A 19,050-nucleotide genomic window follows, 5' to 3' on the forward strand; every position below is an offset into this window, starting at 1 on the left:
ATTGTTGTCCTCCTCCATGTGTCAACATTTTCCCTCATGTTCTTAACATGTTTGCAGCAGTCCAGGATTCCCCATTTGACAGAGAAAAGTACAAAAGGCAGGAAAGAATGAGTTCTTGTTCTGGTCTCCTTTTAAAGAGCTTTGGGGAACTTGTTGGAATGAGCACTGGGTGTTGTATGTAAGCGATGAATCATGGGTATCTACTCCCGAAACCAAGAGCACACTGTATACACTGTATGTTAGCTAACTTGACAGTAAGTTATATTAAAAAAAAAAAAAAGCATTGGAGGAAACTTTGGCATAAACTGACTTCCCCTTAGGCATCAGTCCTCATTGGCTAGGATGGTGATCACATGCCCAATCTCCCCAATCCACCATCCGTGGTTGAGAGTCGATTCCAGAGCCCATCCTCCTTCCACCATAATATTCTGCCTCCCTGTTGTACCTGTGGGGACAGATGTTGGCTCTGCCACTACCTGATTATGGGAACATGGACAGGTTACTTACTTAGCCCTTTTGTGCCTCAGTTTCTCTACCTTTATTTCCTTATTTAAAATTTTCTTTATTTTGAGAGAGAGCACGAGCACAAGTGTATGTGAGCTGGGGGAGGGGCAGAGAGAGAGGTAGAGTCAGAATCCCAAGCTGACAGCATATAAGATCATGACCTGAGCTGAGATCAAGGGTCAGACCCTTAGCCGACCGAGCCGCCCCAGCGTACCCCTGACTCTTCACCTTTGAAGATACTGTTAGTACCTATGTCATACGGTAGTTGTGAATATTAAATTAGTTCATATATGTAAAGTACTTAGAAAAGTACCTGGCACTTAGAAGTACTTAGTAGAGGTCAGCAGTTGTTGCTGCTACTGTTATTAGCCACATGATCTTCATCAGTTTACTTAAGTTGCAGTGCTAACTCTGGTCCAAATTATGGGGATCTTTGAGCTAGATTATTGTTATAGTTTCCTAACTGGTCTCTGCTACTACTTAAGAAAATATAGGTAATAGCTTTTATTTTATTTTATTTTATTTTATTTTATTTTTATTTTTATTTTTATTTTTATTTTTAGAAAGTGAGAGAGAGAGGGAGGGACAGAGGAAGAGGGAGGGAGAGAATTTTAAAAAGGTTCCACACTGAGTGTGGAGCCTGAGGTGGAACCTGATCACAGGATCCTGGGATCATGACCTGAATCGAGTTGGAACCTTAACTGACTGAGCCACCCAAGCACTCCTGTGCTTCATAAACTTTAATGTGTATATGAAACACTCAGGTGTTTTGTTATAATGCAAATTTTGATTCAGACTTCGACGTGGGGATTGAGATTCTATATTTCTATTAAAGTCTCTGGGAATGCCTAGGCTGTTGGTCAGAGACTCTAGGATATCCCTTTTATTTTCATCACTGTACAGATCACTGTCTGCTCCTTTAATTTTTTGTCTCTTTTCCCCTTGACTGGAGTGAAGGCTCCACAAGGGAAGGAATTTTTAGTGTGTTTTTTTCACTGGTGTCAAGAATAATACCCCAGATGTAGCTGGTTTTCAGCGAACAATGAATGAATGACTGAATGAACAAATTTATCCCTGGATTTTTTAGTTATTTGTATAATAAGATTATTGTGAGGATTAATAAAAATAATTGTCATTACTCTAGTCCATGGCATACGGTGAGTGCTCAAAAAAAGTGAGCAGCTATTAATAGATTTTCCTTCTAAAACTCTTAAATTTTGGTAGTTCTTTAAAACAGTGGTTCTTAACCAGTTTTCACAAACTTGTTTGACAATCCAAAGGAGGCTATAGTATGTTCAGAGATCTTGCCTCAGAAAAAATACACAATTAACACATATACATACCCATAGTTTGTTTTTAATAGGCTCCCAGACCTCCCCACCTCCACCCCGGTCATGAACCATAAATTAAGACCTTGTTTAAAAAAGAACTGTGTGTTCTATAATAGCTCTTGTCAGGGCTATTGGTGACTGTTTGCCTTTTTCCAGTTTCTTTTATAATTGTGCTATGTAGTTGCCTCTTCTTTCTGCATTATATGCTACCATGTGCCATTAAAACCTGTAATTGTAGCTTAGTATTTATTAATGTAGTGAGATTAGTTAAGTGGAGTGTATTAGCTTGTAGACTGCAGAACTTCAGAATTGTTTTCTTCCAAATTGCTCTCCCTGCCAATAGTGCCCCAGCAAACAAACATGGTAAATATTCCCCAAACCTGTGGCATTTCCTGTAAGAAATGGGGCACGAAGTGACATGGGACAAGAAGGGCAAGGATTTTTTTGTAAGCCCAGGGAAAGTGATCTTATTACAGGAAGCAGAGAGGCTGTGGTGGGCAGACTAAACAGATTTTCTGAGAAAAAGCTAAAACTACAAAGGAGATTGTGATGATGCTTGAATGCATTGAACCCAACCGCAGATCTGGGCAGTGCTGGCCATTAAGACACGCAGGCATTTTGAACTGGGAGGCAATAAGAGAAAGGGCCAAGTGATCCAGTTCTACGCTTCATCTTTTGTTTAATATGAAGACCATAGAATCCTGAGGTTATGTTCACTTAAAAAAAAAAAAAAAGGAAATCGGAATAATCACAAATTCACTCAAAGGTTGGGGAAACTTTTCTCCTGGGGTGGAGGGTGGGTAGAAATAATTGTTAAAATACTATCTAGGAAGTCATAAGCACTCAGACAGAAGGACATCATGATATTGACTAAGTCTTGTAGCATGTGAACTATGGAGTGTAGTGAGATCTTCTTAAAACATTTAAGAGAAAATGGTAAAATCAGGTACAAATTGAGGCATTAGAACAGTGCAGGCTTTATGGGCCTCTAAAATCTTCCATTTATGTTTGTAGATCACTGTGTGGATCTTCAGAATGGCATTTTCCCACTGTCCATTTGGAGTACAATAAGACAAATTAATACAAATCAAAATAATATGGCAGCAGCATCCCATAATTTGTGTACACTGATGTAGTAACAGATTTAATTTAGTGCAGCTTTTGAGAAGTCTTTTGTGTTTCAATTTATACAGCTGCTCTCCAGGCCCAAGCTGGCCAATCTCTCAGCCTTGAGTGTCTTGTCTGATTCTCTCTCTCTTTTTTTAGACGTTTTTTTTTAAGATCAGTTAAAAAAAAGATCAATTTTAGGTTCACAGCAAAATTGAGAAGAAGGTACAGAGATTTCCCACATTCCCCCTTGCCCCCCACATGTATTGATGCCCCTATTATCAATATCCCTCACCAGAGTGGTGCATTTATAAGAACTGATGAACCTACATTGATTCATAATAATTACCTAAAGTCCATTTGGGTTCACTCTTAAACAATGGGCATGTATGTATGTATATATAAGGACATGTATCCATCATTATAGTATTATACAGAGTGTTTTCACCACCCTGAAAATACTCTGTGCTCTATTCCCTCCTCCCTGCCTCCCCAACCCTTTGTCTACTATGGATCTTTTTATTGTCTCCATAGATTTGTCCTTTCCAGAATGTCATATAGTTAGACTATCTGACCTTACAATATGCAGCTGTTTCAAATTGGCTCTTTCCCTTAGTTATATGCATTTAAGTTTTGTCCATGTGTTTTCATGGCTTGATAGCTAATTTCTTTTTAGTGCTGAATAATATTCTATTGTCTAGATGTACCAATTTATTTGGCCATTTGCCTATTGAGGGACATCTTGATTGCTTCCAAGTTATGGCAGTTATGAATACAGCTCCTGTGAACATCTGTATGCAGGTTTTGTGTGTGTGTGTGTGTGAATTTAAGTTTTCAATTCCTTTAGTTAAAAACCAGGGAACATGATTGCTAGATCATATGGTAACAGGTTTAGTTTTGCACGAAACTGCCGAACAGTCTTCCCAAGTGGTTGTACCATTTTGTATTCCCACCAAGAATGAATGGGAATACATTCTTGCTCCATATCCTGGCCAGCATTTGTTAGTGTTCTGAATTTTGTCCATTCTAATAGGCGAATAGTGGTGTCTTATTATTTTGCTTTGCATTTCCCTGATGACATATGTGTAGATTTTTTCCTATGCTTCTTTGCCATCTGTATATTTTCTTTGGTGAGATGTCTTTGGCCCATTTTTAAATTGGATTGTTTTCTTGTTATGAGTTTTAAGAGTTCTTTGTATATTTTGTAGAACAGTCCTTTATCAGATGGGTCTTTTGCAAATATTTTCTCCTGTTCTGTCTCTTGTCTTCCAATGACACCATGGCATTGACTTTCGCAGAAATTTTAAATTTTAATTGAAGTCCAGCGTATCAATTATTTCTTTCATGGATTGTGCCTTCAGTGTTGTATCTAAGAAGTCATCACCATAACTCAAGAGTATATAGGTTTCTTCTATGTCTTTTTACAATTCTCCTATGTTACCTTCTAGGAATTTGATAGTTTTGTGTTTTACATTTAAGTCTGTGATCCATTTTGAGTTAATTTTTTGTGAAGGGTATATGGTCTTGTACATTTTTCTTGAGATTTCTTCTTTAACACATATGTTAGAAGTGTATTGTTTAATCTCCATATGTTTTAGAATTTTCCTGTTACTTTTCTGTTACTGATTTGTGGTTCAATGAGTTGTTGTCTAGAGCAGACATTATATGATTTCAGGTCTTTTAACTTTGTTAAGATGTGTCTAATGGCCTAGAAGTAGTCTGTCTTGGTGAATGTTCCATGTGAGCTTGGGAAGAATGTGTATTCCCCTGTTGGATGAAGTATTCTATAAATGTCAGTTAGGGCAAGTTGATTGTTAATGTTGAGTTCAGTATGCCCTTACTGAGTTTTTTGCCTGCTGGATCTGTCCACTTCTGCTAGGGGGATGTTAGAATATCTGGCTATGATAGTGAATTCATCTATTTCTCCTTATATTTCTGTCAATTCTAGCATCCTATAGTTTAGTTTGATATTCTGCTATTAGGTGCATATGCATTAAGGATTGATTCTTCTTGGAGAACTGACTCTTTTATCATTATGTAATATAATGCCCTTATTTATCTCTGATAACTTTTCTTGCTTTGAAATCTGCTGTGTCTAAATTAATACAGCTACACCTGCTTTCTTTAGTGTTAGGGTATATATTTTTCGCCATTCATTTACTGTTAATCCATGTCTTTATATTTAAAGTGAGTTTCTTGTAGACAACATACACTTGGGCCTTGTGTGTTTTGATCCACTCTGATCATAACTGTCTTTTAATTGATGCATTTATATCATTGATCTTCAAAGTGATTATTGATATAGTTGGATTAGTATCTACGTGTTTGTTATCTTCTAGCTGTTGCCATTGTTCTTTGTTCTTGTTTTTGTTGACTTCTCTTTTTCTGTGTTTTGTGGTTTTAACTGAGTGTTTTATGATTCCATTTTCTCTTTCTTAGCCTGTCAGTTATATTTCTTTTTACATTTTGTAGTATACCTTCACAGCTGATCCAAGTCCACTTTCAAATAACACTACACCACTTCAAAGGTAGTGCAAGGACCATGTTATAATAACAAAATAATCCCAACTGCTCTCTTCTGTTCCTTGTATTATTGTTGTCATTTATTTCACTTATATATAAGCATGCATAAACATGTATATGACCTATGCCTAAGCATAAATGATTGAATACATTGTTGCTATTATTTTGAACAAATTGTTATGTGTTAAATCAATTAAGAATAAAGAAAGTAGGGGCGCCCAGGTGACTCAGTCGGTTGAGCGTCCTACTTTGGCTCAGGTCATGATCTCACATTTAATGGGTTCGAGCCCTGCATCAGGCTCTGTGCTGACAGCTCAGATTTAGAAGATTTAGAAGCCTAAGGGGATTTTTTTCCTGTATTGACACTAAGAACTTGGTTGAGCTCCTGGAGGTAAAATTCAGGAAAGTATGGGAGCCCCTCTATGCTGGTTACCCCTGGAGTTTTTAAATCTTGAGTTGTTCACATTGAGCTTCTAGCAATTTGTCAAATAAGTTCAGGTTTTCCTACCCTGGCACTGGTTCCTGGGATGGTTTCCACTTGTGAGTCTCTGCTCCGGTAAGCGATTATTCCCTGTATTTGCCTGTGTTTCTCTTTAATCTTAGGGGCAGTGGTTTGCCCTGCATCCTCCCTTGTCCTATGAATCTGGGAAGAGATGTTTTTTCAGTCTGCTTAGCTTTTTCTTTTTTTTTTTTCAACGTTTTTTATTTATTTTTGGGACAGAGAGGAACAGATGAACGGGGGAGGGGCAGAGAGAGAGGGAGACACAGCATCGGAAACAGGCTCCAGGCTCTGAGCTGTCAGCACAGAGCCTGACGCGGGGCTCGAACTCACAGACCGCAAGATCGTGACCTGGCTGAAGTCGGACGCTTAACCGACTGCGCCACCCAGGCGCCCCTCTGCTTAGCTTTTTCATTGTTAGGATAGACTGGCAACTTTCAGGCTCCTTGCATGTGGAACTGGATAACTGCTATTTCTCTTTTTATGACTGCTAACTAGCTGAAGTGATGTCTTATCTTCAGTGTGCCTTGGTTCTCTTTTTTGAAAAATGCAGGTGAAGTATATATACTACTAAATAAAGATGTTAGGCTAGTGAAAAATCAGAAGCAAAGAACTTAAGCCTCTCTATGGACCAAGAGAAACAACGTACATTGCCCACAGTCCTGATCTTTCTAATGACTACCTTTAAAAATCAGATATTTTATGATTGTGAAAAGGAATATGAAGACTGAAGAGTAGCTCCTGGATTTGGCAATAGTAGGCCTTGGGTGAATTTAGCAGCATCTGTCTCAGTAGAACCTTGACCACAATGGGTTGAGAATTGAGCAAGATGTGAGGTAGTGGCCAGAAGAAGTAAAGGTAATCAAGTGGTTTGGCTTGTGAAGGAAAGGAGGAAGAACAGATGTCTTATGACTGGTTTTGTCGTTAGTATATAATTTGAAGATAAGAAAGGGTTGAATCGGTATGAAGAAGCTGGTAGAGAGGGGAAGGTTGATGATATAATACAGAGGTGGTTAGTGAAGAGAATGACATCTCTGGAAAGGTAGGAAGGGAGGGGATTCAAGAAATATTTCATAAGCACCAGTTATGCCCCAGGCACTGTTCACTGGGGAATATACAGCATTAAACAAAACAACAAAAATTCCTGTCCTCAAAGAGCATATACCCTGGGGGGAAACAAACAAACAAACAAACAAACACACACTCTTGGTGGGGAAGGCAGACAGAAAACAAAAAGGTAAATAAGTATAATATATGGCATTTAATATAACTAAATCTAGTAGTTTTGGGCACATATTTAGGTCACATACATATAGTAAAATATGAAAAATACCAGAGTATGTCATGCATATTTTTCTTTTTAAACCATTTATACTCTTACTAAATGTCTTATTTCATGAAAATTGTTTTTCAGTTATTTATACATGAGTGAATATTGGATCATGATGATTAAAGAGGGTTCAAAAATTTGAAAGCCTCTGATTAGAGAACAAGGAGGCATTAATATCCTTGATGGAATGAGAAACAACTCTTAGGCTAAGGAAAGAGAAAAGGATGGGGTAAATACAGGTGAGTTTGGAGGTTTTGGTGGTAGGGAGCTGAGGGACTTTGAAGGGTGGTGAGGTTCTGTGAGGGAGAGATTAGGCTGGCAGAGGCTGGAAGAGAAGGATGTCCAGCCAGGGAATCTGTATGAACAAAGGCACTATGAAATGAAAGAATGGATTTGAGATGTGCTGAGTAATCCACTTGACTAGAAGACAACTCCCATTACTGAATCTCCCTTTGCATTTTCCATTTAACCAGCTTCCTGACATTTCTACTACTGCCCGTCCCAATTTAGGCCTTTATTATTTCCCACCCAGAATAGTTTCGTGACCAGTTTCTCTGTACCCAGATTTCTTTCACTTGCTAGTGCCAGTTGATCTGATACATTACTGCTGCATTTTTTTTGCCCCTCCACCCCCACTTAAAATTTAAAAAAAAAGCAACCTTGATATTCTCTATTACCCTGTTACCCATTACATGTGATGGATGCTCAATCGTTTCTTGTATCAGTGGATGCCTTTTGGAGAGTAGAGGGAGAGCAGTCTGGAAATGCAGACTGGGGCCCTGTTCTGGATTTCTCGAACCCCAGAATGAGGATACTGTGTTTGGGGATTCCCAAGACTACCTCCAGGTTTGGTGACTTGCTGGGAGAATTCACAAGACTCAGCATATAGTCGCGCTCACGGCTGTGATTTATTACAGTAAAAGTATACAAACACAGTACAGCAAAGGGGAAAGGCACGCAGGGCAAAATCTGGAAGAAATTAGGTGCAAGCTTCCAAGAGTCTTCTCCCAGTGGAGTCACATAAGACATACTTGGTTTCTCCAGTAATGAATTGTGACAACAGATATGAAATGTTGTCTGTTAGGGAAGCCCCATAGAGACTCAATGCTTAGGGTGGAGTGGGGATGGTCACATAGCTACTTATTGCATAGCATGTACTAACATTCTATATGCGTAGAAGGAAACTAGGTGTTCAGCCTAAGCCACGTTGCTTATACATGGTATAAATGGTTCAGGCACAGTGAGTCACTCTTTCCATTTCTGGGAATGGTGGGAACCCTCTTGGAATCCAAGTTCCCAGCCAAGGGCCCACCGTGTAAGCAGACCTTTCCAAGGACAGTAATCTCAGGCCTGCTGTGCTCACTCTTTTCTGTACACTGTTTGTACTTAATGTGATTCTATAAGGTGGAAAAGTGGTTTCAGGGCTGCTTTAGAAATGGGGGTGGTACAGTTGTAGAAATAAAGGAGTTGTGAAGAGGGTGGGATTTTGTGCTCTCCTCCCACTTTTCTCTTTAATAAATTTAGGATTCCATGGAATGTTTTGTATGTAAAAAACACAAAACAACAAAAAAACCCCACAATGCTGCTGTTAAAATTATGTTTGAAAACCATCCTTTAAACAAGGAGATGAATTTCAAGGTAAATATTGATAAAATCACATTTGGATTTTAGCAAGATCATTTCTATAGTTGATGGAAGATAATTTAGAGATTGTGGTAAATTTGGGGTCAGTGGAGGTGATCAGAGGCAGGGAGGCCAAGCCAGAGATCATGAGAGTCCCAGCTAGGGTGGTGATATGAGGAAGAGTGGGAGGGGATGGATTAGAGTATTTGCCATATAAAAGGAGTAGTATGGACGGATGATTGGCTGAGGACCTGGTTGAAGAGCAAGATAGAAGTTTTTTATTCTTTTCCATAAAAATCCAGTAGGTGGTCCGGAGCTGATTTGGCAGCTTAACATTGTTGGAGAACTTTGCTCTGCTTTGCTCAGCATTCTGCGGGCCTCTTCTTGCCAGGCTGGCTTTTCCAGCTGCAGTCCCTATACTTACATGCCAGTTAGAAAAAGGGGAGGGGAGAAGGAGCGGTTTGCCCTTTCTCTGTAAGGGCATCCACCAGAGCTGCTTTTTCAGGTTACATCCCATTGGTTAGAAACGGTCCTATGGCTGTGCCTGGCTGCTTGAGAGGCCAGAAATGGGTTATTTAACTGGGCAGTCTTGTACCCAGCTAAAACTTTTATTCAGAAAGGAAGAAGAGCTGTTAGAAGACAGCCCTGCCCTATCCCCAACATTTGTGATTTATTTAGAATTTTTTTTTCCTCTCTTGGGAAAAAGATGGAAATAACCTTGACTGTTCATTTTTTCCCCAAGGTAAGTAATTTTCATGTTACTGAAACAAAGGAAACATGGTATTCAATGAAATGAGAACAATACTCACAGTGTGTCTTTGCAAAAGTTTTGTCAGACGCAAAGATGGGCACAGCCCTATCTAAAAATGTGCCGGGTTGCTGCTGTTTATTGTTGCTTTTACAAAATAGGGAGAGAGATAGTCAATATTATAATTTTGTATGGTGATGGGTGGTGACCATCTATTGTGGTGAGCATTGCATGAGGTATAGAATTATTGAATCACTATGTTGTCCACTTGAAACTAATATAACATTGTATCTCAATTATACTTCAGTAAAAGAATAAATAAAAATAGAAAGGGAGTTTCTGCTCACTGAAACCTGCCCCAGATAAATAGTTATGACTGATCTTGCCACGGACAGTCATTTCTCTCCCAGGAGAAGCTAAAAAAAGGATCAGGGATGTCGGGCAAGATGGCGGCTTAGGAGGACGCTGGGCTCACCGCACGTCCTGCTGATCACTTAGATTCCATCTACATCTGCCTAAATAACCCAGAAAACCGCCAGAGGATTAGCAGAACGGAGTCGCCGGAGCCAAACGCAGACGAGAGGCCCACGGAAGAGGGTAGGAAGGGCGGCGAGGCGGTGCGCGCTCCACGGACTGGCGGGAGGGAGCCGGGGCGGAGGGGCGGCTCGCCGGCCAAGCACAGCCACCGAGTCTGGCTTGCAAAAGCGGAGGGGCCTGACGGACTGTGTTCCCACAACAAGCGCGACTTAGCGTCTGGGAGGTCATAAGTTAACAGCTCTGCTCGGAAAGCGGGAAGGCTGGAGGACAAAGGGAGGGAGAGCTGCTGAGCCCCCTGACAACAGAGCTCAGTTTGGTGGGGAACAAAGGCGCTCGCCAGCGCCATCTCCCCCGCCCATCCCCCAGCCGAAATCCCAAAGAGAACCTGTTCCTGCCGGGGAACTTGCTCGCTCCGCGCAAACACCCAACTCTGCGCTTCTGCGGAGCCAAACCTCCGGCAGCGGATCTGACTCCCTCCCGCTGCCACAGGGCCCCTCCTGAAGTGGATCACCTAAGGAGAAGCGATCTAAGCCTGCCCCTCCTGCCCCCGAGCACCTTGCCTACCCACCCCAGCTAATACGCCAGATCCCCAGCATCACAAGCCTGGCACGGTGCAAGTAGCCCAGACGAGCCACACCACCCCACAGTGAATCCCGCCCCTAGGAGAGGGGAAGAGAAGGCACACACCAGTCTCACCGTGGCCCCAGCGGTGGGCTGGGGACAGACATCAGGTCTGACTGCGGCCCCGCCCATCAACTCCAGTTATACACTACAGCACAGGGGAAGTGCCCTGCAGGTCCGCACCACTCCAGGGACTATCCAAAATGACCAAGCGGAAGAACTCCCCTCAGAAGAATCTCCAGGAAATAACAACAGCTAATGAGCTGATCAAAAAGGATTTAAATAATATAACAGAAAGTGAATTTAGAATAATAGTCATAAAATTAATCGCTGGGCTTGAAAACAGTATACAGGACAGCAGAGAATCTCTTGCTACAGAGATCAAGGGACTAAGGAACAGTCACGAGGAGCTGAAAAACGCTTTAAACGAAATGCATAACAAAATGGAAACCACCACAGCTCGGCTTGAAGAGGCAGAGGAGAGAATAGGTGAACTAGAAGATAAAGTTATGGAAAAAGAGGAAGCTGAGAAAAAGAGAGATAAAAAAATCCAGGAGTATGAGGGGAAAATTAGAGAATTAAGTGATACACTAAAAAGAAATAATATACGCATAATTGGTATCCCAGAGGAGGAAGAGAGAGGGAAAGGTGCTGAAGGGGTACTTGAAGAAATAATAGCTGAGAACTTCCCTGAACTGGGGAAGGAAAAAGGCATTGAAATCCAAGAGGCACAGAGAACTCCCTTCAGACGTAACTTGAATCGATCTTCTGCACGACATATCATAGTGAAACTGGCAAAATACAAGGATAAAGAGAAAATTCTGAAAGCAGCAAGGGATAAACGTGCCCTCACATATAAAGGGAGACCTATAAGACTCGTGACTGATCTCTCTTTTGAAACTTGGCAGGCCAGAAAGAATTGGCACGAGATTTTCAGGGTGCTAGACAGAAAAAATATGCAGCCGAGAATCCTTTATCCAGCAAGTCTGTCATTTAGAATAGAAGGAGAGATAAAGGTCTTCCCAAACAAACAAAAACTGAAGGAATTTGTCACCACTAAACCAGCCCTACAAGAGATCCTAAGGGGGACCCTGTGAGACAAAGTCCCAGAGACATCACTACAAGCATAAAACATACAGACATCACAATGACTCTAAACCCGTATCTTTCTATAATAACACTGAATGTAAATGGATTAAATGCGCCAACCAAAAGACATAGGGTATCAGAATGGATAAAAAAACAAGACCCATCTATTTGCTGTCTACAAGAGACTCATTTTAGACCTGAGGACACCTTTAGATTGAGAGTGAGGGGATGGAGAACTATTTATCATGCGACTGGAAGCCAAAAGAAAGCTGGAGTAGCCATACTTATATCAGACAAACTAGACTTTAAATTAAAGGCTGTAACAAGAGATGAAGAAGGACATTATATAATAGTTACAGGGTCTATCCATCAGGAAGAGCTAACAATTATAAATGTCTATGCACCGAATACCGGAGCCCCCAAATATATAAAACAATTACTCATAAACATAAGCAACCTTATTGATAAGAATGTGGTAATTGCAGGGGACTTTAATACACCACTTACAGAAATGGATAGATCATCTAGACACACGGTCAATAAAGAAACAAGGGCCCTGAATGAGACATTGGATCAGATGGACTTGACAGATATATTTAGAACTCTGCATCCCAAAGCAACAGAATATACTTTCTTCTCGAGTGCACATGGAACATTCTCCAAGATAGATCATATACTGGGTCACAAAACAGCCCTTCATAAGTTTACAAGAATTGAAATTATACCATGCTTACTTTCAGACCACAATGCTATGAAGCTTGAAATCAACCACAGAAAAAAGTCTGGAAAACCTCCAAAAGCATGGAGGTTAAAGAACACCCTACTAACGAATGAGTGGGTCAACCAGGCAATTAGAGAAGAAATTAAAAAATATATGGAAACAAATGAAAATGAAAATACAACAATCCAAATGCTTTGGGACGCAGCAAAGGCAGTCCTGAGAGGAAAATACATTGCAATCCAGGCCTATCTCAAGAAACAAGAAAAATCCCAAATACAAAATCTAACAGCACACCTAAAGGAACTAGAAGCAGAACAGCAAAGGCAGCCTAAGCCCAGCAGAAGAAGAGAAATAATAAAGATCAGGGCAGAAATAAACAATATAGAAACTAAAAAAACTGTAGAGCAGATCAACGAAACCAAGAGTTGGTTTTTTGAAAAAATAAACAAAATTGACAAACCTCTAGCCAGGCTTCTCAAAAAGAAAAGGGAGATGACCCAAATAGATAAAATCATGAATGAAAATGGAATTATTACAACCAATCCCTCAGAGATACAAACAATTATCAGGGAATACTATGAAAAATTATATGCCAACAAACTGGACAACCTGGAAGAAATGGACAAATTCCTGAACAACCACACTCTTCCAAAACTCAATCAGGAGGAAATAGAAAGCTTGAACAGACCCATAACCAGCGAAGAAATTGAATCGGTTATCAAAAATCTCCCAACAAATAAGAGTCCAGGACCAGATGGCTTCCCAGGGGAGTTCTACCAGACATTTAAAGCAGAGATAATACCTATCCTTCTCAAGCTATTCCAAGAAATAGAAAGGGAAGGAAAACTTCCAGACTCATTCTATGAAGCCAGTATTACTTTGATTCCTAAACCAGACAGAGACCCAGTAAAAAAAGAGAACTACAGGCCAATATCCCTGATGAATATGGATGCAAAAATTCTCAATAAGGTACTAGCAAATCGAATTCAACGGCATATAAAAAGAATTATTCACCATGATCAAGTGGGATTCATTCCTGGGATGCAGGGCTGGTTCAACATTCGCAAATCAATCAATGTGATACATCACATTAACAAAAAAAAAGAGAAGAACCATATGATCCTGTCAATCGATGCAGAAAAGGCCTTCGACAAAATCCAGCACCCTTTCTTAATAAAAACCCTTGAGAAAGTCGGGATAGAAGGAACATACTTAAAGATCATAAAAGCCATTTATGAAAAGCCCACAGCTAACATCATCCTCAACGGGGAAAAACTGAGAGCTTTTTCCCTGAGATCAGGAACACGACAAGGATGCCCACTCTCACCGCTGCTGTTTAACATAGTGCTGGAAGTTCTAGCATCAGCAATCAGACAACAAAAGGAAATCAAAGGCATCAAAATTGGCAAAGATGAAGTCAAGCTTTCGCTTTTTGCAGATGACATGATATTATACATGGAAAATCCGATAGACTCCACCAAAAGTCTGCTAGAACTGATACAGGAATTCAGCAAAGTTGCAGGATACAAAATCAATGTACAGAAATCAGTTGCATTCTTATACACTAACAATGAAGCAACAGAAAGACAAATAAAGAAACTGATCCCATTCACAATTGCACCAAGAAGCATAAAATACCTAGGAATAAATCTAACCAAAGATGTAAAGGATCTGTATGCTGAAAACTATAGAAAGCTTATGAAGGAAATTGAAGAAGATTTAAAGAAATGGAAAGACATTCCCTGCTCATGGATTGGAAAAATAAATATTGTCAAAATGTCAATACTACCCAAAGCTATCTACACATTCAATGCAATCCCAATCAAAATTGCACCAGCATTCTTCTTGAAACTAGAACAAGCAATCCTAAAATTCATATGGAACCACAAAAGGCCCCGAATAGCCAAAGGAATTTTGAAGAAGAAGACCAAAGCAGGAGGCATCACAATCCCAGACTTTAGCCTCTACTACAAAGCTGTCATCATCAAGACAGCATGGTATTGGCACCAAAACAGACACATAGACCAATGGAATAGAATAGAAACCCCAGAACTAGACCCACAAACGTATGGCCAACTCATCTTTGACAAAGCAGGAAAGAACATCCAATGGAAAAAAGACAGCCTCTTTAACAAATGGTGCTGGGAGAACTGGACAGCAACATGCAGAAGGTTGAAACTAGACCACTTTCTCACACCATTCACAAAAATAAACTCAAAATGGATAAAGGACCTAAATGTGAGACAGGAAACCATCAAAACCTTAGAGAAGAAAGCAGGAAAAGACCTCTCTGACCTCAGCCGTAGCAATCTCTTACTGGACACATCCCCAAAGGCAAGGGAATTAAAAGCAAAAGTGAATTACTGGGACCTTATGAAGATAAAAAGCTTCTGCACAGCCAAGGAAACAACCAACAAAACTAAAAGGCAACCAACGGAATGGGAAAAGATATTCGCAAATGACATATCGGACAAAGGGCTAGTATCCAAAATCTATAAAGAGCTCACCAAACTCCACACCCGAAAAACAAATAACCCAGTGAAGAAATGGGCAGAAAACATGAATAGACACTTCTCTAAAGAAGACATCCGGATGGCCAACAGGCACATGAAAAGATGTTCAGCGTCGCTCCTTATCAGGGAAATACAAATCAAAACCACACTCAGGTATCACCTCACGCCAGTCAGAGTGGCCAAAATGAACAAATCCGGAGACTATAGATGCTGGAGAGGATGTGGAGAAACGGGAACCCTCTTGCACTGTTGGTGGGAATGCAAATTGGTGCAGCCGCTCTGGAAAGCAGTGTGGAGGTTCCTCAGAAAATTAAAAATAGACCTACCCTATGACCCAGCAATAGCACTGCTAGGAATTTATCCAAGGGATACAGGAGCGCTGATGCATAGGGCCACGTGTACCCCAATGTTCATAGCAGCACTCTCAACAATAGCCAAATTATGGAAAGAGCCTAAATGTCCATCAACTGATGAATGGATAAAGAAATTGTGGTTTATATACACAATGGAATATTACGTGGCAATGAGAAAAAATGAAATATGGCCTTTCGTAGCAACGTGGATGGAACTGGAGAGTGTGATGCTAAGTGAAATAAGCCATACAGAGAAAGACAGATACCATATGGTTTCACTCTTATGTGGATCCTGAGAAACTTCACAGGAACCCATGGGGGAGGGGAAGGAAAAAAAAAAAAAAAGAGGTTAGAATGGGAGAGAGCCAAAGCATAAGAGACTTAAAAACTGAGAACAAACTGAGGGTTGATGGGGGGTGGGAGGGAGGAGAGGGTGGGTGATGGGTATTGAGGAGGGCACCTTTTGGGATGAGCACTGGGTGTTGTATGGAAACCAATTTGTCAATAAATTTCATAAAAAAAAAAAAAAAAAAAAAAAAAAAAAAAAAAAAGGATCAGAAAACCTCACTGCTTTGAAACAGACACTCTATTGTGTTTCACCTCTTTGTGTCCAACTTAAAAGTTGTGGAAAAGGGAAGGAATCTTATAAGCAGAGGGCTGAAATCAATGTGGTAATATATGAATGCTGTGTGATTTTGGAGAATAAAGAATAAAGGGACAGTAGAAAACACTTTGTGACTAGTCTCTGTGTCTCTGCCTTGGTACTCAAGAGCCAGAATTAGGCCTAATTCAGAGGGGCCAGCCCTGCTGCGGGGAAGGATCTGATGAACCGAAGTGGCTTGTTTAATGGAGTAGAGATAAAGCAGAGACTCTGTGGCAGGTTAGGTTTTTAGAAGAGGGGTTACAGTGATAGCTTATGGGGTTTGCAGTTTATTCCTTTTTATTTTATTGTTTTAATTTTTTTTTTAATGTTTATTTTGAGAGAGGGAGAGACAAGAGTGTGAGCGGGGCCAGGGCAAAGAGAGAGGGAGACACAGAATTCAAAGCAGGCTCCAGGCTCTGAGCTGTCAGCACAGAGCCAGACATGGGGCTTGAGTCCACGAACCGTGAGATCACAACCTGAACCAAAGTCGGATGCTTAACCGACTGAGCCACCCAGGTGCCCCTATTTTAGTTTTTTAAATGTTTACTTATTTTGAGAGAAAGAGTGTGAGCAGGGGAGGGGCAGGGAGAGAGAGAATCCCAAGCAGGCTCTACGCTAGCAGCTCAGGGGCCCCATCTTGCAAACTGTGAGATCATGACTTGAGCCAAAATGAAGAGTTGGACGCTTAACTTACTGAGCCACCCAGGTGCCCCTACTCGTTTTTATTAAAAGGAGATGATTATATTTATTGAACAGAATGTGTTTTAATCAAAATGAGATTTACAATAACTGCTCACATATACATACTTATAACAGAAAGGTTTTAATGTGACCATTAAGAAACCTGAGGAGTATTATGAAATACTTTCCTTTAAGAAAGTCTAAAGTTGTATATATTTTTTGTTTATAGCCTATACAGTCCAGACACCTGAGATTATGTCTCCAACTGCGACTACAGAGGTTTATTCAAAAGCTTTGGCTGTTTGCCATGGACCACTGGACCACTATGACTTTCTGATCAAAGCTCATGAGCTAAAGGATGATGAACATCAAAGAAGAGTCATACAGTGTTTGCAGAAATTACACGAGGACCTTAAAGGATATGATATAGAGGCAGGAGGTCTTTTTTCAAAGGTAAGATTTGTGTGATATTAAAGATCAAACAGTTAAAAGTGTAGGCATTTTATAAAATGGATTAAGTGCAGTTAGTACAATCATTAAACCGCTTCAAGATTTCTCACCAGTTCCTTTAAACAAGCTCTGTTGGATCTCCATTCCTGATCTCTTGATGCTCCATAGCTTTCTTTTACCTTTGGCGGGGGGGATTCAGATAGCTTCATATTTAGGTAATGACTGATGCAGTCTAGTCCAGATGACAGCTGTGCAATTCAAATACTTCCTCTGTCTCTAGCTCAGGCCTGTCCCAGGACCAGCAGTGCAGAAGGCGGAGTGATTTGTTCTTCCCCTTTCTCCCCTCCTCCTCCTTTCTCTGCTTGCCTGGCTTCTCCAGGGTCAGGATGAGAGGGAAGGAAGATTACAGAAAAACAGTGGAGTCTTCAGTGACCAGTTAAAAGCTTTTGGTGTGGTAGACACTGACATGCTAGATCTTTGTTGAGGGGCACAATGGGGGGTTCTTTTGGACCCTGGGGGACCTCTCCACTGCTCCATTTTTGGATCTCTTAGGACTCTAGTTGAATACCTTGCAACATTGCTTTCTGCTGCCTCCCCTTGCCTTTACACTTGACCTTCTTGAGTAGGCTCCTTTCAGGACAGCTCTAGCCAGGACACCTTTTATGGTGTCCACTTAGGCCACAGGGAGAATAACATCTCCTTTCTCTAATCCATACTCCAGCATCAGTAACCCTCTTGGGAACACGTGTCAAGTATTTCCATGAACACTTCAATAGCCTGCTTTGGTAGCTGCCTGTGGATTTCCTCACCTAAACAAGCATCCAGCTGAGGAGGGGGATATCCTCTTGTTATATGCTCAATCCTGGTCTTTTTGGATGCTTCTCTTGGGACTACCTGCTCTTAGCATGAGGTTTATCTGGGGGAAATAGATGCCACAGCATTCCTTACTTAGTTAACAGCTTTCTACCTTGATTACTTCAGTTACACTTTGTTTTTAGAAATATTTTTGCCTTTTGTTTTTCTTTTTGAAGTAATTCCTGCATGGGTATGACTAATACTCTCTTTAGAATGTAGGGAAACCTATTTCTCCTTGTCCTTAGCTTTGAGCTTTTGCTGAAATTCTGAACCAACAGGAAAACTCCCATTCCTTATTCCATTATAATGTTTATTTATTTTTGAGAGAGAGACAGAGACAAAGCATGAGCAGGGGAGGGGCAGAGAGAGAGGGAGACACAGAATCCAAAGCAGGCTCCAGGCTCTGAGCTGTCAGTGCAGAGCCTGACACGGGGCTCAAACCCACAAACTGTGAGATCATGACCTGAGTCAAAGTTGGATGCTTAACCAACTGAGCCACGCAGGCACCCTTTTTTTTTTCTCTAAGTGTTTATTTATTTATTTTGAGAGAGACTGAGAGAGTGGGGGAGGGGCAGAGAAAGAGAGGGAGAGAGAGAATCCCAAGCAGTCTCCGAGCAATCAGTTTGGAGCCTGATCCAGGGATAGATCTCACAAACTGTGAGATCATGACCTGAGCCGAAGTGGGATGCTTAAACAACTGAGCCACCCAGGCGCCCCTCCTTATCCCATTATAGAAGCCATTGTCATCAGCAGTGTCATCTTCAAATTATGAGAGATATTAATAGTAATAAGAATTAGAGTATGGCTCAACCAGAGAAACTAGTTTTGTTTTAACTGACTGGCCAAACCATCTCCCCCTGACCAACACAAATATTCTATTACCATGAGGTCTTTAGAGAAAGGTTCAGTATAACATATGTTA

The 19,050-nt window shown here is 40.8% G+C and overlaps 1 protein-coding gene across 3 annotated transcripts in view; it reads left to right on the forward strand.

Moving 5' to 3' along the window:
* AFG1L (AFG1 like ATPase) overlaps window positions 1-19,050 on the forward strand; it is a 221,512-nt gene that overhangs the window by 24,278 nt on the left and 178,184 nt on the right. For all 3 annotated transcript variants that reach the window (XR_007152444.1, XR_007152445.1, XM_047860287.1), the window contains one exon: window positions 17,053-17,276. Coding sequence is in view for 1 of the 3 variants with exons in the window: in XM_047860287.1 (XP_047716243.1) it covers window positions 17,053-17,276 (224 nt within the window). In the remaining 2 variants the exon portion in view is untranslated. The remainder of the gene's footprint in view (window positions 1-17,052; window positions 17,277-19,050) is intronic.

The sequence above is a fragment of the Prionailurus viverrinus genome, chromosome B2 (assembly GCF_022837055.1).
Source record: "Prionailurus viverrinus isolate Anna chromosome B2, UM_Priviv_1.0, whole genome shotgun sequence".
NCBI lineage: Eukaryota > Metazoa > Chordata > Mammalia > Carnivora > Felidae > Prionailurus > Prionailurus viverrinus.